Source organism: Gymnogyps californianus, chromosome 1 (assembly GCF_018139145.2).
Source record: "Gymnogyps californianus isolate 813 chromosome 1, ASM1813914v2, whole genome shotgun sequence".
Classification (NCBI taxonomy): Eukaryota; Metazoa; Chordata; class Aves; order Accipitriformes; family Cathartidae; genus Gymnogyps; species Gymnogyps californianus.
The window spans coordinates 57,625,985-57,649,491 of record NC_059471.1 but is presented as its reverse complement, the minus strand read 5'-3'; the positions used below and the strand labels follow the sequence as shown (position 1 = coordinate 57,649,491).

The following is a 23,507-nucleotide window of genomic DNA, read 5'->3' as shown; positions in this document are numbered from 1 at the left end:
CATATGATGTTATACTGACCAGTCCTGAGCACTAACAAACCAAACTACACAATCCATAGCCTTCTCCCTAGACTAGTGCCCGAACTGGCTCCTGCCATCCACATAGCAGCTTTAAACAGTCAGGAGACAGTTGTGAGCAAAATAAATTAAGGTGCATGCAGCAGTAAGACATTCCAGGTTTCAGCTTCAAGTTCCATGAGTCACATTTTGGAAAAGGCAATACCCCCTATTTTTAATACAACTGGAGGATTCTTACTCCAATAAACAACTACTCAGAGCTGCTCTGTATTCACATCCCACAGTACTGCTCCAGAAGCACCCGCACCAGCCTCTTTTAGCTTTGCTATACAGCTGGGGAAAAACTAAGGAAGTGTAGCAACTTTGTTGAGGAAATGGAATTAACTGTGGAGATTTCAAAAAAACATAAAAAAGAAACTAGAGACCACAAGCCTGAAAATTTTAAGGTAAGTTAGATAGAAGGTAGAAGCAAGGTTCCAGTGAAGCTCATGTTCATTGAGGAAAAAATTATGGAGGTAGGAAACAGAACACATCTCAAAACAGAAATTGGTTTGGCAAACTTTCACTTTGGGGGGGGGGGGGGGGGGGGGGAATTAAGTACTTCCCCCTTCCAGCAACCACTCTATATGAATATATATATTCCGTATGAAGCTGCTCACACTTAGTAAGATCTTAGCTACTACTTTCAGCCTGGTGAAGGCCGAGGGAGAACAACCATTTAGGACCAAGCACAAGCAGAGGCACTGGGAGGTTTGGGGACCGTCAGGGAAGGCAGCTGCTGTCCTGGCTCCGAGCTAACACCGCCCTGTCTCTCTTCGGCTACGAGCAGCCACTGCCGCTGTAACCAACAGCGCCCACCTAACGGAGCATACCGCTCAGAGGTAACGGCAGAGCCCCACAACGGACACCTAAAGATACCCTACGCAAAACTCACACTTACAAAACAACTCGAGAATTAAAAAAAATAACGGAAACGCCCCAATGTTACCCCCCCCCCCCCCGCGCAGGGCAGGGACAGGACTCCCCGTCAGGAAGGCGGCGTTAACACCGCTCCTGCGCTTGCGCGAGCCGCGCGGCGTACCGCCCCCTCCGCCGACAGCGCTCCGCCCGCGCTCCGCCCCCACCGCCGCGTGTCACCGCGCGAGCCTGGATAGCCCCGCTATTTATTTGGCGTCAGCCCCTGATTGGTCTCTGGGCTGACCAATAGCCCAATAGCGAGGGCACAGCACAGCCAGTAGGAGCAGGGCAGAGGCTGCGTGGGTGGGGCGGGAGTGCGCACGCTGCGGCTGAGGGGGCCGTGGGAGCCGTGCGGGGCGGTGGTTGCTCTAGGCGCCCCTCACCGCCCCTTCCTCCTCATGGCGGGCTGGCCGTTGCTGCCTGCCCTCCTCCTTGCCCTCCTGTGTGCCCAGCCGTGCCCCTGCGACAGGGCTCCAGCCTCCTCCCAGGCCGTGACGGCCCGGCTGGCGGCGAAGTGGCCGACGACCCCGCTGCTGCTGGAGGCGAGGTGCGTGCAGCCTCCTCCTCCTCCCCTTGCTGCTTTCCTCGGCTGCCGCGCGGGGCCGTTAGGCCGGGGAAGGGGAGCAGCGGCGATACCTCCCCTGGCTGTCTCTTGGGGGGCGGGGGCGCCTCGCTGAGGGGGCAGGAGGAGGAAAGGGCTCCTTTCTTCTCTCCGCTGCGCGGGCTGAGAGGGAAGGTGGGCTGTCAGAAAGGGATGGCTGCATTTCTCTCCTCTCTTCCTCTATCACAGAGTGTGTTAAAGTACTCCTTTGGTATGAGGCTTAAGTGTTTTCTCCCTTTGTAAAATGTTATAGATAGTACCGACAGGCTTTCCCACGTTTTAAGTGTGCTATTTAAATGGCTTTGTATTTAACCTATTCAGACGTTTTGCAGGTTAGGTTGAGGAGATGCAGTGGGCCAATTACACAATCCTAACCTTTCACTGAGTAACAGTATCTCTTCGTCCTGCTCCAATTAGTTTACTTTCACTCATGAATGAAATAATTATGTATAAAGGTATTAGTGAAGATGTGAAGCTGTAGCAGTAAAACATGTCTTTTTAAAAAAGGTATTGTCAACATGTCATCCTATTTTCAAAATAGGAAGTTAAAATGTTTTCCAGTGTTGTGTGTTTGTGGCTCCCCTGCCAGTTTGGTTTAAAATCTTTTTGTTTTGTTTTTAAACTTACCTGCTGCTGTTTGGAGGACTCCCATGAAAGGGAGAATTGCAAGCTTCTGTAATCAAAGGAGTGGCACACTTCCAAAGTAAAGATTAGAAAACAATACACTTATGCTAGCAAGTAGATCTTTTTGGCAGACATAAGGGGGGGGGAGAAAAAGCAACTGATGTTCCCTTAAGAAAAACCACAAAACTAAAAAGTGTTACTAGTAACTGAAAGAATGGTATTTGGAATAAAGCAAACCTTATCTTTTATGCTTTGTAAGGATTAACATATCTTTGAAAATGTTCCAGAGATTGGGGACCTCCCCTGCGTAGCAAAGTAGACATTGTCATCCATAAAAGCCTGTAATTTAATTAAAAACTATAATCTGACAGAGTGTGTGTTCTTATTTGTATATTTAGCCACTATTAAATGAAGTTTGTGTGCTGAATTGGTTTTATTTATAACTGTATATTGGAATACCTGTGGAAAAATAAAGTGAAAATTTGTGTTTATTTCTGTATCACAGAATAGTCTGCTTGCTTTACAGCTCTGATTGTTGAGTTCAGATTGGTAGTATTTTGTTCAAAATTTCTTCTAACCAAAATATACCACTGTTCAGTGTGTTATGCTACAGAGATGTTAGACGGTCATTCAATACTTAACACTTTGTTGTTGTTGAGTATTTGTTATTTTAAACAACTGAAGATTTTTACTGTGGTACATCTTTGGACAAAGTCAACCTATGGACAATTCATTTTTATTTTTAAACAGTGAATTTATTGCAGAAGATGGTAATGAGAAGTTTTGGCAGTTCTTGGAAACTGTACGAGAATTAACAGTTTATAAGCAAGGAGGTAAGTTAAGCAGCATGCTAGTTTTAATATGTTATCTTGCACTGTATTTAACTTCTAAACATCAAGCTAACACATTGACTAGTTCCAGTCAGGTAAAGCCTAACTCTTCCACTATTGCTTACTAGGTAGTTTTCTTTGAGAAAGTTGTAGCATATTTTCCGCTGAGAGCTCTACCTGTTAGAGGGGTTCTAAAAGCAAGGAAGATGAGATGGACTGAACTACTGTTACAATCTGGACAGAACTGTAAAGATTAAAGATACCTACCTTCTTAAATGACTCAGCAAGAGCTTATAGGATATTCAGACTTCATGTTTTGTGTAAGATGAATGTTTGTAGGGGAGAGAATCCCACAAATAACTAAAATAAGAATGCTAGCTAAAGGAAAAAAATGAAAAGAATGACCAAAAAAGGTTTAATACTTGTAGATGGCATAGCGACTGTTTTCTAGCAGCAATACTGGTGTTTTAGAATAAGTGTTTATCACCCCCAAAGTAGGATTAAAAAAACCTTGCATGATTAGACAGAAGACTATGAAGTTGTTAGAAGTTTGGAGAGAAGAACAAAGCATAAAATCTAGCAAACAAAACATAAAAGTGAGCCACCCCAGAAGATAGCTTGGAGAGCAGTTTACTAGAAGTGACCATGGTAATGAAAAATTTGGAAACCTACTAGGCTTTACAACAGGTTGGTCAATATTAGACCTACTTGGTAGGTCAATAGATGAACAAGGTGAAAAAAGCTTCCAAACAAGTTAAGGCTGTTTCATTTTGCTCTCTACTTCAGAATAGTATAGCTCTTTAGGCATGAGTGTGAGGACCTAACACTACCACTAGAAGAGACTTCAGGTAAAATGAATGTTACATTAATAGTCAAAAGCTAATGAATTGTAGAAAGATCATGCAGGAAATGGCAGTGAGATGACAGAAATTAATCCTTGTTATGTGAAAAAGGCTGTATATCGGAGGGAGAACTTAAGAAACAACACGCTTCAGCAATTGTGACTGACTGAATACAAGTCAAAAAGAGATGGTGGTGTCCACGTGGCTAGTTCAGTCAGAATGTTATTTGAGTGCTCAGCAATGCCCAAAGCAGCCGATAGACTTACAAAATTACTAGGAAAGGAGCAGGGACCTGCATGGTAAGCAACATTTTGCTGCTTAAGATTCCATGATGCACTTTTGTGTTGAGTGAAGCATGATCTACTTCACTGTCTCCCTGTATTTTCCTCTTCATTTCTTTAGAAAGAATATAGTATAAGCAGAAGATGTACAAAGAACTGTGATTATAGTTGTGGGATATCAACTGGAGAGGTAAAAAAAAAAAGCAAAAATTACTGTCAGCTGGTGAAAACTGGGGATGGTCTGAGGTCAGAAGTATAAACAAAACCAGAGAGAATCGCTGAGAACAGTAGGCCCGGGTGGTGAATGCTGCTCAGCCATCCTTTGTAAGGGCATGAGGACATGGAAAATGGAAGTAGGTGCAGAATTTGACCTGTGGTCAGCTGCTAGTAGCATTTGTTGAGGCAAGTACTGTTGACTAATGCTGTTTAAGGTCTTTGTCAATGCACAGGACAGTGGCATGGGTTACACCCTCCACAAGGTTGTGGATGACACAAAACTGGGAGGAGAAGTTGGGAAGCTGGAGTGTAGGGCTGCCATTAGAGGGTCCTTGGCAGGCTGGAGAGATAGGCCAACAGAAACGCTGGGAAGTTCAGCAAAGGTGCTTTACAGACTCCTGCACGTGGGCTGGAATAGTCTCAGCAACAGTGTGAACTGGGCACTGACTGACTAGAAAGTGGTTTTTGAGAAACAGACCTGGGGATTCTTGTCAACAGTGAGTTGCATTGAATTCTTATGCCTGAGAAGGCCAACTACATGCTAGGCTGCATCAGCAAGCGTGTAGCCAGCAGGTCAAGAAAAGTGATTATTTTGCTGTATGTAGCACTTGTAAGACCACCTCTGGAGTACTGGGGCCAGGTTGGGGCTCCCTGTTAAAAGACAGACAAGCCATACTGGAGCAAGTCTAGGGGAGGATCACCACAATGGTTAGGGAACTGGAGCAGACTTCTGAGGAAAGGCTGAGAGAACTGGGTTTTATTCAACCTGAGGAACAGAGGAGTAAGGAGAGACCTTGTATCTTCAACTTCCTAATAGAAGGGTATAGAGAAGATGGAACCAGACCCTTCCTGAAGGTACACAGTAATATGAAAAAAAGCAATGGGCACAAGTTGAAACATGGAAATTTTCATTAGATAGTAGGGAAGATGTTTCTGCCATGGGGTTGTGTAAACACTGGAACGGGCTGCCCCACGAGGCTGTGAAGTCTCCGTTCTTGGAGATATTCAAAACTCTGCTGCGCAAGGCCCTGAGCAGCCTAATCTAGCATTGAAATTAGATCTCCTCTAAGTAAAAGTTTGGATGAGGTGACCTCCAGAAGTCACTTTTGACTTGAAGTATTCTTTTTTTTCTATGAGTGGTGTAGATGCAGCTGGTATTTCCTTGAGACAAGACTGATGTATTAGATGATGTGTCAGGGTTTTTTGTCAGCCCTCTCTTGTCTGCTTGCTTGGACCAACTTTCCAAGGAATTTGAAGCTTTAGTGACACTTATTATTAGTGACACAGACATCTGTTGAAATTAGCTGTTCACTACATACTTTACCTACTTCACCTGGATAAACTCTCTGTGATTGAGAATAAATAAATTACCAGTAGGATGATCTGCATGGCCTGTCTTGCCAATGAAGTATTAGATGCTGGTAGTGGGGAACCTTGAGAGTGTACTAAAATATTACTTTAATTAAGTGTATTAAGCAATTGATGTGAATATTTATCGTTGGGGCCAACAAACGCCTACATTTATAATGCAGGAAAATTTAAAGTTCTGGCACCAAGTGGTTTTCCTAAAAGTCAATTCATAGTTGGAGTAGTATTATACAAGCAAACCAATGCTCTTTATGAACAGGATGAGAAGGAAAGATTCAGTTTTAGAGGAAAAGAAAGTGGTTATTTAATGACAAAATCACATCAATATTGATTCTTCCAACTTAAGAGCTTCTTACTGAAGTCAACATACTAAGTATGAAATAGAAATACTATGAGCATCCTGTGTATCCAGCAATAGTTAAGCCACTTTCAGTAGGGAAGTCTGCATTAGGCATCTACAATAAAATGGTCAGCTAGAGTGAAGAATACTGATACTGAAATACTGGAGTGGCACAGTTACTGAGAGGTGTGTAACAGTATACCTCTGAGGAGAAGTTGGTTCTCTGGATGGTGTGGAATGGGTTCCATCTTAGCTGTTGCATGTCAAGACACATCGACATAGAGGGATGTTCATGATGCATTAAGGCTGAAGTAACAATAACTACTTGAGCAAATTAAAGGATCTGGCTTAAAAATGATTGGTTGGGGTGATTGACTTTTCAGTTCTGCTCTGGATGATATCCAGAGTAGATAGGATGGATAACTGGGAAACAAAAGTGTTTTTAAACAGAAACATTTTCATAGACGACAAAGAATTACTAGATTTGAAGCTGAAAAACTGGGTTTATAGGAGAATTGGATAATAGATTTGTGTCCCAACCTACTGTTGAGTATTTCAGAAGAGTCATGAAGTATTAAAGCTAAAAGGCAACTTAAAAAATCAAATATGGTGGCTTTTTTTTTTCCTTTTAAATCATCCCTTGGATGATTTCCAATCTGTTGCTTATCAGTTCTCAAAACTTGTTATTTTAAATTTAGAATAATCAAATCAACTTCTGTTGTTAACTTGCTCATTTAAAATATTCAGCCTTAGCAAATCAGGTCTAGTAATGGTCTGTTTAGCTATGATATATGTAGCAATTTAATGGATTTGATAGGAGCTACGTACATGGAATTTAGTCTGGTGATGTATTTGGTTGTTTTAACGTTTTCTTTAATATGAACTCAAATCAACTTGGGCATCGTTAAGATTATACACTATGAAAAACATCAAAAAGTTAATGATGGGATACACTATATTAAATTAGAGTGAGGTCTTCAGGTAGCACGGACAACATTGTGTATGTCTACTTAATATGCAACATACTTGCCACCAGGCTTGTGGAAGATTTGGAAATGCGGATGCTGCTATTTTGGGCTGCATGTATGTTATAAACAAATCAAAGCTGCAAAAATTTCGTATTAAAAACAGCACAGTTACAAAACACTGAAGACTGCATCTTAAACTTGCTGCTGCTTTTATCTCTCAAAAGGTTAATTTAAGAACACAGAGTGAAGGTAAGTAGCCAGTTCCCTGCCGACTAATTATAACTTGAGTGTTTACTGTCTTCCCAAGTGGTTCAGTTTTTATATTGAATTTTCAGCAGCCTCTTAAATATATATTAAAAAAAAAAAACCCAAACCCACACAAACATATTAATAGGGAAACTATTTTCTCTGGAAAAAAATATAACAGTATATTACATAGAAACAAAAATCATGCAAATTACTTGTTGTAATTTAGAAGACTACACATTATTCACAACTAAATTAGATTTTTTACGTACATATCAACCTTAAAGATCCAAGAGGAATCAGTTTCACAAGCATGGCACTTCTATAACAGTCATGCAATAAAATAAAGTATTCGCTCTCTGCTGGCATCTTGCGTGAACGTCAGAGGGATTTGAATGGTCAGTGATTGCTTGAACTGCTGTTACCTAGGATCTCTAATTCCCTAGCTGATCTATAGATACAGATATACACATCTATGCAGTTGGAACAATCCTCATACTCCCATCCCTCAAAATAATGATCCCAGCACCCTGTGCTCTTCTGACTAATTATGTCCCTTATGTTCACTCTGCCTACCTCCTGTGCCTCAGTACTTTGAATTCTCATGTGGGCCACCAGCGTGTAGTCAGATTAATTTTGTGCTGCGTGTGTATGGGATCTGAGGAACTCTGATATAGACCTTTACTTTCCTTTTGTGACCATCCTGGTTGTCTCCCTTTAATTCTTTTTAATCTACCTGTGATGTGAGGTAACTGCTTTAGATTGTGGATAGTAAATGTCGATGTTTAAATATGAGTCTGCTTAGCTAGCTGTTCAGTTCTTGTTGTAGTCAATCTAATCAATTTGGCTACAGAAGTTGAGAGAGCTATTCAGCTGACAAATTTAGGCATTTTTAGAGTGAGCTAAATAGCTTTTCAGGTTTTGTTGGCTGCTAGGCTATATCTCTCTTAGCTAGAATAGAAATTTACAGATATGTAGCTCATACACATGCATTGAGATGTCAGAAATCTGGAGCTGTATCCAATTAACGTTGTCTCATTTATTTATTTTTAAATCAACTTTGTTAATGAATTTAGTGGTAATATGCTATCATGCAGCATTTTATGACCAGAAACATCTGTTTCTCCGTGGTTCCCTGTAACATCCTAAGAAATTTATTATGACTTCTACTCTTTGGCATAGAGTGCAATGTTAAAATGTGCCTGGAGGGCAAGTAGTTATCCAGTTTCAAGGAGCAAATACTATGTGAAAATAATTTGCAAAATTGAAACCATAGTTCTGTATGTAATAAACTTAAAAAAAGTTTTTGCATTAGGTGGATCGTATAGCATTTGGTGTGGATTAATTTATCTTGCTGAAGTTTAAAGTACAGTTGTAGTCTGAATGAAGTCAGCAGTGTTAATATAAGTTGAAGTGGTAGGAGTGGATGTATGATTTGATAAATGTAACATTGTCAATGTGTTATACAATAATTTTTGAAGGCACATGACAAATTATCTTTTACTTATTAAAATCATCGTCTTAATCATCTTCCAGAGCAAAAATGTCAACTCTTTTATATACAGCAGTGAAAGCACAGCTGGAATTTGTAAGCCAAAGAATTTGAAGACTTGTGGTAAAAATGTTGTATTGAGGCGGTATCTTTAGAATTGTATATTTAATAACTCTTTATTGTGTTCAATAGGATGTTATTTGGGGCTGAGTGGAGAGGCAGAAATTTCAGATCGAATTTTTATTTTTGTGGAGATAATTTGGAGAGAATTTGAAAGTATAGTTATTGGAAAGACGTTTCAATCTGGAAGTATTTGCCACTTCCAAGTTTTTTGCATTCACTGCTTAGAACATCTGAAGCCATATTTATCTCATTTGAGTTCTGCCAGGGCTATGTGTAGGTTTAGAAAACATAGAAGAGATGGGGTTTTCATGCATTGAATTTAATGTTAGACAGTAATGATCATATACAATTTATGGGAAGGCAGCTTTCTGGAAATGCAGATCATACCCTTTTGTAATCTTAGATTTTTTTTTTTTCCCTAGTGAATTACAGCAAACTCAGCCTTTCTAAATGAGTTTTAAGAAGGAGGAAAAGGCAGAAAGGAGATCCTAGAGGCTTTAAGAACAAAAGAAGGTTAGGGGTTGTAAAGAGGAAAGTGAGAGGATAGGAAGTGCTTAGTTATGAAAATCGTATACAGAACTGCCAGGAGCAGTTGATGGATATTCCCAAAACTATGGCCTGAAGGGCTATTGTATGTGGTCTAATGTTTTGCTGGAACCTAGGCCGTGGTGAGGGAATGGCATTTTGATTGCTGCACTCATCATTTGCTACGAGTACTTCTGAGATCTGCTGCAGCTCAGGCAGGTAAAATCTGGCAGGTTAAATCATGTGGGATGATTTTCACACTGTGTTAAAATTTGGTGCCACTTTGGACCCCTTAAGGGGTTTCTTACTGGGGTGATCATTCTACTTTCACAGCAAGAGCACCTTTAAAATAAGGTGTTGACCTAAGAACACAGTTAAATCCAAGCTGGACAGCTGAAGTGGTTCCTCCCCGCAACTCACTTTCCCTTTGCTGCAAATTTTCACCTTTATAGGAGAATATTTGAATTACACATGAAAAAGATCTTGAATCACTGCAGTTTCCAGGTGGTATCAATGTAAGTGAAATACATGCTGACTACATAGGTTTGCGGGGGGTGGGCATAAATTGGCAATTCTGGACTGCTTCACACGTGTTTCAACTGTTCCTCCTGTGGAAGAGCAACCTCTGGAACAGAGATGGTGCACAACGCTTGGTATGGTCACAGCTTTGGTTCTCTGACTCTAATTTGTTTGTGTTCAAGAATACCATACAGTAGAATGTATGCAGCCTGATTTAAAACTTTGGTGAGCATTATTCCTTAAATAGATACAGGTCTTTTTCACAACTTGATAAAACAATATTACAGCCTCTTTCTAATTAGGCTTCTTTGCCTCACAGGCCAAGGACAGCATGAGAATAGTCACTTGAATATGCCTCTAGAAGAAGAAATGAAGGTTAATTATTTCCAGCCAATGTTCTTGATTATCACTTTGTCATTCCCAGACACCATCCACCTTCCTTCTTACTTGTAGTCCTGATTTTGGCCTTGAGAAGGTGAGATATGCAGAGAGGGGGGAAGCCACTTCACATGTTGCATCCATTCTCATCGTCTTGTTTATCATTTATCTTTAAGGAAGAAATAGGATATGCGAGAGTAGCCCAAAGAATGTCACCTTTAGAAGATTTTTATTTATGTAAGTTGCATGGTTGGAGTGTTCCAAGACTAAATGTGAGGAAATCGTTTGTAAAATAATGCTGGTTGAAAGTAAGTAACCTTCAAAATTTGCATTAAAAGGCTAGCATAAGCTTGACAAATAGGAATAAATGAATAAGCTCTATTCAAGACTTTCCATAGGTGTCTGCAGAGGGACATTGTCTTGAGTGGATTTTTATATTGCTGAAAATGATTTAGATGTTAACTAGTGCTATTGTGCTCACTTTTGTGGTATTTATGTTGCATTAGGCCTTTAGAATTGGTAGTAAAGGAAACAATTATCAGTGGACAACATTCAAGACTTTTGAACTGCCAAGCAGCGCTAACATAATATTTGCCTATTATGTAGCACAGGTAGATATGCCACATCATTTATGGCTAAATACTAAAAGTTTGTCTTTTTTTTTTTTTTCCTTCAACAGATTCAGAGCATTCCTATTACAATTTAATCTTGAAGAAAGCAGGACAATTTTTATCCAATTTGCAAATTAATCTATTGAAGTTTGCACTTTCCATACGGGCATATTCTCCAACTGTTCAGATGTTTCAGCAGGTGACTATATTACGTGATATATTTGGTACATGCTTTTATGTGCTATTTTGGCTGCAGAGTAAAGAATGTTCATTATTACAGTTCAGTAAAATATATGCTGACATTATTTGGACTCAAACATGATCCATTTATAAAGGTGATGCTTTATAAGCTAGTTATATTGACAGGAACAAATACTCATGTTTAATTGTATGGATAGCATTATTTTCAGGGTAGAATTTTAGGAATTGTTAATTTTTAAAACTCAGATTGTGGGGGTTTTTTGCATTGCTTTAAATCATCCTATGGGAATTCAGACATTCCCAAAGTAGGAAATCTGTAGCTTCAAGACATTTATATTTGTTATTTAGTGGACTTCTTATCTCTCATTATTTTAGTATTTGAAAAGTTGAAAGGTAGAATAGTCAAATACCTGCTTTGTTAATGAAAAAGTGGAAGGACATAAATTCACTGTGCCTCTAGCCTAAAACTGCTCCTCCTCCTTTTAGCAATGCCACCTTCAAGATAAAGTGAGAAATCCATGTTTCTGAAAGGTAATAAGCTGTAATAAAGTTAGATTTTCTTGCAAGTGTTCTCTGGAGGAATATCATCATCTCAGACTCATATCTTTTCATTTTTATCTTTCAGCTTGTGAATCCAGAGTCATTGACATGCAGTCATATGATTCCCACTTACATGGGAATAGCTGAATAGAGTTCAAAACAGGGAAAAAAAAAAAAGGCGGGGGATGGGAATGAGAGAGAACCAAAAATTGACGTTAATTGTTTGGGATTCATTGGTTAGCAGTCAAATCTTTGTACATTAACATGATTGCTGATAGCGACTAAAATTAAAAATATCTCGGAGTACAGGCTGTGATTTCAGCTTGTGGAGGAGATTTCTCAGCCCTGTCTTTACAGAACATAAATGGACTTCCATTTTCTGGAGTATGACTGCATTTGATAGACTACCTCTCACAAAGGTTATAAGGTCTTAATCTTCTAATATTTCCCATTACTTTTTTCACATGTACCCAAGTTTGAATGGGCTTAATTAGAAACACAACTCAATGGCAGCTGTTGAGTTATTTTAATCAAAGGGATGTGAGTTTAAGTTGAAGTGCAATCAAAGCATTCTGGTTGAGTATAATTGTTGAAATATTAGATTGCAGCTGATGAACCTCCACCAGAAGGCTGCAGTGCATTTGTGGTTATCCATGAGAAGCACACCTGTAAGACTAATGAAATAAAAAAGCTACTGAAGAAGGCTACTAAGAGGTAAATGTAATGATCTGTTTTAAGAGGAAAAATAGATTACTAAAGAGGAAAATGTATTATTGCATATATACTTGTAGTGTTTTGAAATGTTATGTTCTACTTAACTTGATAACGCCAAGCCCATAAATCCCTGTTTACTGGATATTTAAAGACATACCCATTTAAAGTATACGTTATTTTAAAAGAGTTACTTTTGGTTTTGTAATACTTTAAACACTTACTGTTAAGAGAATGCATCAATTATGACTCAAAGTAGGGTTTTAAGATAAAATCATAGAGCTATGCTCCTCTAACCACATGGATAATTTTGTATTCCTTCCCTTTTTTTTGGTATGGGATAGTCAAGTTTAAATTACAGTGTACTTTCTGTACAAACTTACCATTTAATGCGTCTGAGACGGTACTTCTGCTGACAGACGTTTCTGCGTAGTCAGTGCCGCTGCATTTGAGGTTTTCTTGATTGTGAGGACTTGGCACAGGAGTAGAAGAGGAGTCTACCTCAGCTGGCATAACCTTTCCTCACCTTGTGCTAGACTTTGCACCTATCAAGCCTTTCTGCAGGCTTTCTGCTGTGGAAACTAGCATCGGTCCAGAATGAATTTGGGCTGTGAAGTAAAATATGTATAACCTATCAAAATAACAAACAATAACAAAATAATGAAAGCAAAATGTTTAATCTCTATAAAAAAATAATTCATTTGTGTTTTTTCAAGACCTATATGTAACATTTTTTTGTTTTTTTTTTCCTGCAATGGTCAAGGTCATCATAATACACATTAGTGTCCATACCCTCAGTCACTTCATGGAGATATGTAGAGCTGAAAGATAATTTAATAGGGCATATTTCTTGGATTTTTCTTTCTATCAAGTATAAATTGGGAAAAAAACCCGAAAACCTGTAAATTTGTCTTTTGGGGGATGGTTGCTTCTGAAAACAATTTTGTATTCTACATGTGTGATTTATGGTATTTTCTAAGTCCATTGATACAACCTACTAAATTGTTATCTTTTACTTATTCAATAGCCAAGGTTTTTGCAAAAATACTTCACTGTCTAGTTTGCAATGTCCCATTTTTCAAGGTTTTTGCAAAAACACTTTACTGTCTAGTTTGCAATGTCCCATTTTTAACTATTACATTCTGCCTAACAAATGTCTTTTACTTTCTTACATAAATTATTTGTACTATATTTTGGCTTTTGAAATGATGTTGAATTCTTCTGGTCATATATTAAGGCATCATGAGACCTTAACATTTTATCACAATGTCTGAATAATACTCTTCTTCTAAAGCAGTTAACCTGATTCAGCACATTCTCCTTTCCAAAGATACTATCCCCAAATTTACAAGATTGTGGAAGATCACGATACTAAACAATAGAATCCTGAAGTATTCAGAATTGAAAGAGTTAGACTTCTAGAAATCATTAACTTCAAGAACTCACAACAAAACTGAAGTTCTTTCTATTAAATTGTTCTTGTGGTTTGGATAGTTTTGTGTGCACCAGTCACATTACAACCTTCAGAGCTGCAGGGACAAAATCTTGATAAATTTCCTCTCCTTCTCCCCACCCCAAAAGTAGTTGCGTCACTCAAATATTTAGAGTTCCTGGAGCTAGACTTTGAGAAAAACACCTTCACCTTCAGGTAATTGTTTCCACTATTATTTCCAGTTGTACTCTGGGTAGCAGATGCTTTTCACTTGTGCTGGAGATGTTTAGCATAGGTGATATAGATAGGGCTGTGCTCCTGTTCTTTCTTTTCTATATGGTGGACAAATGATACAGGGGAGAGTGTGCCATCTCACTGTTGATTCCTCTAAACCAGCCATTCTTTTTCTCTGTGGCTTTTGTGAAAAGAGATCTTTTTGTTTTATTGATTCCTTTTTTATTTCAAACTATTTTTCTTTGTGTTTCATTTTCTGTCTTTTCTGTCTTCTTCTCTTCCACTTAAGCCAGGCCAACTTAAGCTAGGCTTTCAGTTGTGTCCTCAAGTTCCCCATATTGGATGAGGACACTAGAAATGTTCTGTTTTTAGGAATGATAGTTTCAAATCTATCTGGAAGAGAAAGAAGAGGCTGCAGCATTATTTTGTGCAGATCCATCAACTCAACCTGAGATTCAGGAAGTCTCAGGCACTTTGGACTCAGGAGAGCCCAAATAGTCTGCATGTCAAGATCAAGGTTTTGCTTCATCCAGTCCTTTATGCAGCAGCTACTGTGATTTGGTCTGTTGCAGTTTCAGCCATGTTGCAACGGACTGTATGGCTCTAATTGGAAGTATTTTGTGTGGAGGTGCAATGGGCTGCTCAAGGGCTCTGGATGTGTCAAAGGAAGATCTTCAGTGGTTAAATGATTGGGATTGCTTATCTTGCTAACTGTCCAACACAGAACACTTAAGATTTCTGGGGCTGTTGCTGCCAAGAACAGAAGCATTGATGGGAGTCACATTTTGCTCAAAACAATCAGTGCCTTAGAAGGTTTGTCAGTATGCATGTCTGCTGTCATCTGTCCATCACATTCCTTCTGCGTGCTGTCTTGGCAACTATCTAGGCAAGCATATAATTGCCTGTACTACCCTAGTTACTGGTTAGCAAGTGCTGAACTCCACGTCCGTGTATTTTTTTAATCTTTTTTTGTCTGCCCAACTGCTGTTGCTTCCCTTTCAGGCAGCCTTCTCATGAGAATCTCTTATGGCAGGAAATTAATTAGCTTTCAGCTGTAAGAGGAAGAGAATCAAGTCCTTCTCACTACTATTCAGTGTAAAAGAGAAACAGAGAACGGAGGCTTATCTTGGATTTACAAGGGCTGAACGCTTTAATTCTCCAATCCAACGTCATTATGGTAGCCCTACGCAGTGTTATTTCACTGCAGCACTTAATTTTTTAGTGAAGCGTGTTCATTGTACTATAAAATGCTTCCTTTGAGGCTGTCAGTGTTCAAGAAAGTCACGGCAGCACTTGGTACCCCCCTTATGAAAACAGGAGTCATTCTTCTGTTATACCTAGATGACTAGTTAAGAAAAGAGAAGCTCCCTTGATTTAGGTTTTCAGCTCTCTATCAATAACTGTGGCAGTTCTTGTCTCTCTGGATATGAGAAGGAAGTTGCAGAAGTCACATCCCATATGTATGCTTTCATTGTGGCAAGTCTGGATTGGTTCTTGAACAGAGCTTACTCATTCAAGAGTTGTTTCAGACTCCCTGATGTCACCTACTTTGTCTGCCTTGTCCTGTGATGACAGTGGGAAAGCTTGCCTGATATTTCTGTGACACGTGGCTGTATGCACCCAAGTTAATTCTCAAACCAGGCCCCTCCTTTTGTCTCTGCCTTACAAACATGCTCTTTGATTGCATACCTACCAAGCTTACAAAGGATGTTGATGTTAAGGCTCTGAGTAACCTGATACAAATTGGTCCTGCTTTGAGTGAGGGTTTGGAGCAGATGACTTCCAAAGGTCCTTTGCAGTGTAAATTATTCTGCGATTTTTATATTGAAGATACTCCTAAGTTTTGCATCACAGAAACTGTGGTGTGTGGAGTTCTGCTCACACTTTTCCAGTATGACTTTTCAATGAGCAACTATTACACACGCTTCTGTAGCGTGTGTTGGATTAGAGTTTCTGAACTTGTCTTGGAGAGGTTTCGAGGGAGTTTACTGGTCTTTCAAGTGTGACTATGCAGAGGCAACTTTGAAAAACAAGTGTACTCGTCAATAATTAGCACTTTGAGTATATTACTCAATCATATCCTCTGTTACTTTTCCATCTTTCCCAGGTTTTATTCAAAAGATGTTTGCAGTCATCTAAGAAATCTTTGCAGGTCTAGAAAGTGTAACTTTTCTAGTCATGGCTTTCAATAAAGAGGGTAGGTAGGCAGTCAAAATTTGCAAAATTAGCTAAATTAACAGAGCTTGATGGTGTTAAAGAAGTATAACCCCAGTTAGTTTCCATGTGTGTTAGCAGCTTTCTTAAACTTCACTGAATATCCCTCTGCTGCTCTGTTACTCACTGATTGCTCTGTACATCTCTAATAGATGTAATGCATCATTTAAATTAAAAGCTTCAAGCTGTAACTGATCGTTGCACAAAATCTCAGTGCTATGCTTTTCATTTGCTTTGTGTTGTGATTTGATAAAATATGTTAAAATTATTTATATATATATTTATAGTTGATGCTGATTTTTCAGTTTCTTAGCTTTTAATTTGCAAATTTGGTGTTCTAAGTTCGTTTGTGAGCAATCATGATTATTTTGTGATTATTTTAACACGGCTTGTATACTTTTAGCATATAAGCCCTTAATAGTTTTTTCAATTTCGAAGCAGAAAAGCTGCCACTGTTTTAATTTCTTTTCTGAATATATAATATTACAATTATTTGTTTTTAAAACCAGACCTAGGCCGTATCTTTTTAAGGGAGATCATAAATTCCCAACTCTCAAAGAGGATGGCCCAGTGGTTGTTCTTTATGCAGAAATGGGTACGAAAGACTTTGTCAAATTCCACAAGATTTTATCTGAGAAGGCGCAAAAGGAGGAAATTGTTTATGTTCTCCGGCATTACATTCAGGTATGCAATTCAAATTAACATTGATTCAGTAAACTGTTAGTATTCTGTCTTTATTTTGCTTGCTTTTTGACAAAACACATTTTCTACATTTATTTTGGCGTTTGCCTAAATCATGTGCAATATATATTCTAATTTTAAAACTTTCTAGGTGAAGTGATTCACCTAATACAACCTTTGAAGCTGGGAAAGCATGATAATATTATCTAATCTTGCATGCAAGCGCTATTTGCGTCACTGATTGATCTTGAAATACCTCTTTTTTGGTTATATGTCTGGTTTTTGTACATTGTACGAAGATCTTGCATGAATCTTGGTGCAGCGGACTGAATATATTAGTAACAAGAATTAGAAAAATGGGGAGTAGAATAGAAAATCAAATTGAAAAATAATTAATTATACTTAGCATTTTATATATTCTCAGTATAATATCATATGTTCATTGTAGTAGCATGGGCTATCACAGTCAACTTCATTGACCAGTTTTTTGACACTTGCATTCCACAGTGTCAATATTTTAAAAATAATGTTTCTGAATGCTTTTCTTATCTTACTCTTCTCCCTGAAACAAAACAAGAGAAATACTAGTACATGGAACTATATTGTTCCCAGTTTTGGTTATTGCAAGGTTTTTGTAATTTATATTCAAAGTTTAGCTCTTAAATAGTGTGGCTAATACAAGAATAATCTGATCGAGTGAGAGGTTGCTGTGATTTATGTAGACCAGACATTTCAGGGAGATGAGATCCATAGTTTGCGGATGACTTTGAGTTGTTTGCTCACAGTCATGAAACAGACAATTTGAGGAAACCAGTCTTAAATTGTAAGTTGTGTGGGGTATAGTTTTTACTGAACTTTATGTTCTTTTATGCACTTTTATTTCAATTAAATACCTAGTCTCCTTGTTCTGACCAGCTTATGCACCATGGTCCTCCCAAATGCATGTTGTCTTCCTTCCTGCGCTTTTTTTCTCTTCAAACTGCTCTTCCCTTTTCTTCCTTCCTCATAACTTCCATTTTTATTCTTTGGTTCCCACTGAGATGGATTCTCCCTCCTTTTTTACATTAAATGCCAGAAGAGGGGAGCACTGAGAGTAGAGGAGGTAGTCTTTCTGCTGTCATTTTTTTTGCCAGTATCACCAAGACTGCTTAGAGAGTGCAGTGCTCTCACTACATTGAGATTTGCTTAGAGGACCAACAGAGAAAACCCTCAGCCCTGCTGGGTTTTCAGTTGTGGGCTGGAGGATTCTCAACACAGAGTGATTCTTAGAAATTGCAAGCTAAAGCTGAAAGGCTTTCAACGAATTGCTGCTGTGCATGTGCAAATTGCATTTTGGAAAGGGGATTTTCATACATTTTGGGCAAATTAGGGCACATTTTCAGAAATAAGTATGCTCTGAGTAATTACACTATTGAATGTCAAACTTCGACTCCAAAGTTAGAAATACTTGTTTCTTGTTTTTAATAAGTGGCAACCTGTTTTTAGCAGTGATACTTTAATACATTTTCTTAATCCTCCTTGCAGAAAGTGATTAACTCTTTTGTCAAAACTTTTTTAAAGAATCAGTCTGATGCAGAAATAGAGAATTTCCTCCTAACATGCTGAAAGTCTGGCAAAATTACAAAGAAATGAATAACAGTTTAAAATGTGAATTGTAAGGCATCACTAATTGTATCGGGTGCTACCAGCTCTGCCTGTTCTAGTCCTTCTTCTAATATTATGTGAAAGGAATACAATTTTGACACAGCCTTTCTGTGGTCTGCAGGAGATGAAGGAAGTCCTTACTTTCTGTTACACACCTACTCAATGGGCTGTCAATATGCCTTACATGACTCTTGTAATTTGTTTAGTGTAGTGTTTTGTACTTTGAATCATAAATTGAAAGGTGAATTTAAGTTATGACTGTCATAACATTTTAAAGTTACAGTATTAGATATTGTTAATCTCCTATAAATACAGTTTTTCAAGGTGGTTTTTTTTTTTTGTTCTGTTAAAATAATATCAAACAGAAACCAAGTTCCAGAAAAATGTATTTATCTGGATATGGTGTAGAACTTGCAATAAAGAGCACAGAATATAAAGCAGTCGATGACACACAAGTTAAAGGTATGTGGGGTTTTTTATTTGTTTATGATATCTCGTTGGAGATACTATTGAAATATGTTATAATCTTCAGTTATAAGACAGTAATGTTTTGAAGGTTATACTTAATTTCTTTTTACAGAAGGAAGTCTCAGGCATTAGGAGCTAAGACATCAAAATATATGCGAGCATTTTTAAACAGCTGTGATTAGGATATAGTTCATTACCTAACCTCTAATTGTTGTTTTCTGTGGCTCTTCAAAACATGACCCATTCTTCTTCCTTTCAATAAGATTGTTTTAACCTTTGTTCTTCAATTACTTTGTTTGTTGGCATCTCTAATATGCTAATTACTACAGTATCTACCCATTAGTGTTTCAGGGTGAGGTTTTTTTTCCCTGAATTTATGTGGAAATACTTTCACAATCTTCTGTAGGAAAGATGTGCTGTATCATAGAATTTGGTACCAGTGTATGTTACTATGTGTTGAAATGAGACATTTACCACAGAAAAGTGGTAGCTATAGGATTCTGACACAGAGAAATTACTTTGTGTGGACATTTACAAGATAGAAAGAGAGTTAGTTAACTCTCTTTGGTAAGACTAAGGTTTAATAGCCTTTGAGTCACATCAAAAATAGTTTAATTTTTTTAAGGGAAAGAAACTGATCTCTGACTTACATCAAACGCTAGCTGGAGATTCAAGCGCTTTAAAGTCATCATGCTTTTCAAGCATAAATTTGGTAGTAGTTGGCTGATAAGAGTTATACCTTACCACTTAATCAAACTGAGAAACGGCTATTTTGGGAAGTAAACTATTTAACCATATAAATTTCATGTATATAAAAAATGTAACCATTGGATGAATTATATTTAAAAATTAATTTGAATGTTGCTGAATTCTGTAAAGTGATTCATTCTGATGCCAAAATATGAATGCATAAGTATAAATCTAATTGAAATTACACCTGGGAACGGCAACTTTCTGATTGTATGTTTCTGTTAACCGTTTTATAATTCATAAGAACATAATACATCAGTAACTTTCCTGGTTTATATTGTCTACATGTACTATGTGTTCAGGAGCAAATGAGACAAAAGAAGAGGAAGATGAGGAAGAGGACGAGGAAAGTGATGTCCAGGGATTTCTCTTTGGCAAATTAAAGTGAGTTGATATAAGTTATAATTAAACTTCTGCATTTGTTTCTGGAACCTGAACCAAAAATAAAAATTTTTTTATAGAAGTGAGTTTTGTGTTGGAAATTACTTTATTTGCCACGGGTGAAAATTCTGATTATTTTTTTTGTGTAAATCTTGTGAATGTAAAGATGCAACAGTTGTTTATTCTGTTCATTTCAATTTATTGCTTTTAGTTTTCTAATTTTCTTAGAACGTATACAGTAAACTGTTTTTAAAGTAAAAAAATTCCCTCTGGGCAACAGTCACAAGAACTTAGAACACCACGTTTTCATGTTTGTATCTACAGTAAATTGTTGCTGCTACTTCTGTTTTCAGATAATTGGAATCAAAATGTTGGTTTTCAAAACGCAAGTAGTATCACAACACATCCAAACCTATGTGTTATAGCTACATAAGGTGTTTTTAAGATGGATAGTCATTCATTTAGTAGAGTTAAGGAGTGATATTTCTTGGAAGATATGCTTATTATAGATGTCTTCTTGTTTTGGAGTTCATGAATTTGTGTTCTGTTCTAGCAGGAACTCTTTTATCTCCAAGTTACAATCTGTTAGATGAAGTTGGGTGTTACCCTATTGAGGGCTCCTTCCAGTCCTCCATTGATGGATTCACTTCATGGTTACAGTCATCAAAAGTGCTTCCCTTTTCCTGTAACAGCTCCATGCAGTGAATCATAAATCCTGGTTTTTATTTTAACAAGAAACTCAAGAGTGTGGGTCTTCTCTAGTGTCATTCTCTCTCTTATTATTTAAAGCAAAAAGTAAACTTGTTTGCAGATATTCTCACCAAGCTGTAAGTCTTCTCAGAGTTCAGAGCTGCTAATGCTGTCTAAATTCTTGAGAGCCCATCCCCTTTCTTTCTTTTTTAAGTAAACACATTGAGATAGAAGTACACCCAGATCTGCAGGCTTCCTTGTTGTTTCACCTATGTATTAGAGACCTTCCACAGCAGGTGGTATCAAATGCTTGTGTCATATCTTTATCTGAGCTTTTTTTCTTCTTGGATTGTGCTAGGTTTAGCTATACTTAGGTTCTTGATGTTGCACTGTGACTAATTTGTGAAGCTGTCAGATAATTACTCAGACTTTTTGACATTGTTTCTAGACATACTGGAAATGAGAGAGATGTGTCAGTAATCTGTAAATTGTCCCTCAGTTATAGCCCTGTCAAAGGTTATACTTTTCTCAGCTGTGAAGTAGTTATGAATGTAAGCGGAAGACATAAAGTCTTAGAAATATAACTATTTGATTGTGCAAATTAAGGTAATTCAGTCCCACATCATGATACATATCCAGAGAAGGGCAGCTTTTTTTCAGTTGGCTTTATGTGTGTTTGATTTTGTGCCTCCATTGACCATAGCATAAGTGAACGTGAGAAATGAGGGACCAAGCATCAATAATATATCTTGGTTGTGGCTTGTGGCTAGGTCTTATTTGTCAGTTCTCTTTCATTCACAGAAGAATTGAAGGTCTGAACAGAAAAAAAAAATATATCATCAAGGTAAATTTGCAAAGAAGGCAGTAAAAACAGTAATTAAAGAGCTCAAAACTAGTTAAGAGTTTGCTGCTTCATAGAGGGATTTCTAAGAGTACGAACTATGTCATTTCTAGGTCTATGTTACAAGTAAATAAGAAAGGAATTTTCTGTCTTTGCTTCCCTTTTCAGCTGAGTACGCTTTCTCTGAGGAACCTGGACTGTATTTTAATTCCAGAACAACAGTCTTCATCAGTGATATTTTTCTTTTTCTATAAAGAACAACGGTTAATATCATCCAACAGCTAAAAAATGAGGAGGGAGAGATTCCTTGTGACACTTCTTAATATCTAAAAATAAAATATTAAATATTACAGAACTTATAGTCTTAATGCTTTAGATGGTTTTTTTTAGCTACTTTTTGCTTCTTGTTCAATACTTCTAGTAGAAGAATCTTTAGAAATCTAATGGAGATTGTTTGACGTTCAAGGGTGTCTTGTAGCAGGCTGAAGTCTTTGCCCTCAAAACTCCTTTGCCCAAGTATGTTTAAAAAAAAAAAAACAGCCAGGCTTTTGCGCACCATGCTCTTCTTCAGGTCTGACTAGTGATTTGTGTGCTCAGTAGCTTGATTTTGTCAGTGATGTTAATTTATAGAAGATGTTCTCAACATTGTCTTGCCTATATCTTTTGTAGGTAATACAACAAACTCTGTGTATAGTTACAGTTACTCTATAGTACAGTTAGGTATACATTAAGCTATAGTAAACTAACTAAACAGTTACCTGTATTTTGTTAATACTATTTAATCTTTGAGTTAATTTATTCCATCAAAATTTATGTGACAGGGTTTGAGACAGATCACTACAAAACAATTGAACTCCTCCTTGTAATTAACCAGTTTTTAGTCCTCAGAAATCACCTCTTCTCACCCCAAATCCTCATTTTTGTTTTAAGAATGAATTAAAATTGTAATTCTTGCTTGTTACCCTAAAGATACAGTATCAGCTGTGAGCAATACTGTGGATAAAAGCAGACATTGATGGATGTCATTGACTTTGCCTTTTTAAAAAAAAAAATCTTTTATTGTAGACAGATGCATCCTGATCTGAAAAATAATCTGAAAGAGTTTAAAAAACATCTAATTGAAACTACTAACAACATGGAACCGCTGAAGGTTTGGGAGCTACAGGGTATGTATTACATTTTTCTGAATTAACACAGTACTCTGTTTAATTTTCCTTTGTTATGTTGGTGTATCAACATGATAAAAGCTTCTTTTAAAAAGAAACATATGGTTTCAGAAAATGGAGTATTATATCAAGTAACTAAAAAGAATGTGTTGGTATCTTGTCCTAGTAGTAGATGCTAGAAATTAAAGGAGCATTGAAGTCATTTTGTAAGATGGAGAATCATAACTAGCTTTCCTGATTTTAAAGACAGAAGTTATATTGCCTGGTTTTCTGCCTGATGTGTTATCTTGGATGTTAAATTTAGTTTCAGATTTTTTTTGAGAGGTCAGGCAAAAAATATCATTTTGCCATGACTGTTGAGTTGGGATGAAATACAGGTTAAGACAGTTTGTTTTCTTTAATTTATAAATTCTAACTTTTGTCAGTGTACTGGAGTTCACATTGATACATTTTTTAATATAACATCAAATGGAAGAACAGGCTTTTAAAGGCTTGCCTGTGGAAAAGGAGAACAAATATGTAGAAGTTGATTTCTAAACAGCTTCTGTGCTCATGACCTGCAGGACATTCAGGGCCTTTTCAGACAGGGGGTCTTCAGCCTCCTCTTTGTATGGT

At 37.5% G+C, this 23,507-nt stretch overlaps 1 protein-coding gene across 1 annotated transcript in view; it reads left to right on the top strand.

Moving 5' to 3' along the window:
* The first annotated feature begins 1,409 nt into the window (after positions 1-1,409).
* Positions 1,410-23,507, top strand: part of UGGT2 (UDP-glucose glycoprotein glucosyltransferase 2) — a 99,754-nt gene continuing 77,656 nt past the window's right edge. The window contains exons 1-8 of the mRNA XM_050913596.1: positions 1,410-1,522; positions 2,951-3,033; positions 11,008-11,138; positions 12,282-12,394; positions 16,781-16,955; positions 18,962-19,067; positions 20,120-20,198; positions 22,792-22,892. Of these exons, the coding sequence (XP_050769553.1) occupies positions 11,127-11,138; positions 12,282-12,394; positions 16,781-16,955; positions 18,962-19,067; positions 20,120-20,198; positions 22,792-22,892 (586 nt within the window). The 5' untranslated portion in view covers positions 1,410-1,522; positions 2,951-3,033; positions 11,008-11,126. The remainder of the gene's footprint in view (positions 1,523-2,950; positions 3,034-11,007; positions 11,139-12,281; positions 12,395-16,780; positions 16,956-18,961; positions 19,068-20,119; positions 20,199-22,791; positions 22,893-23,507) is intronic.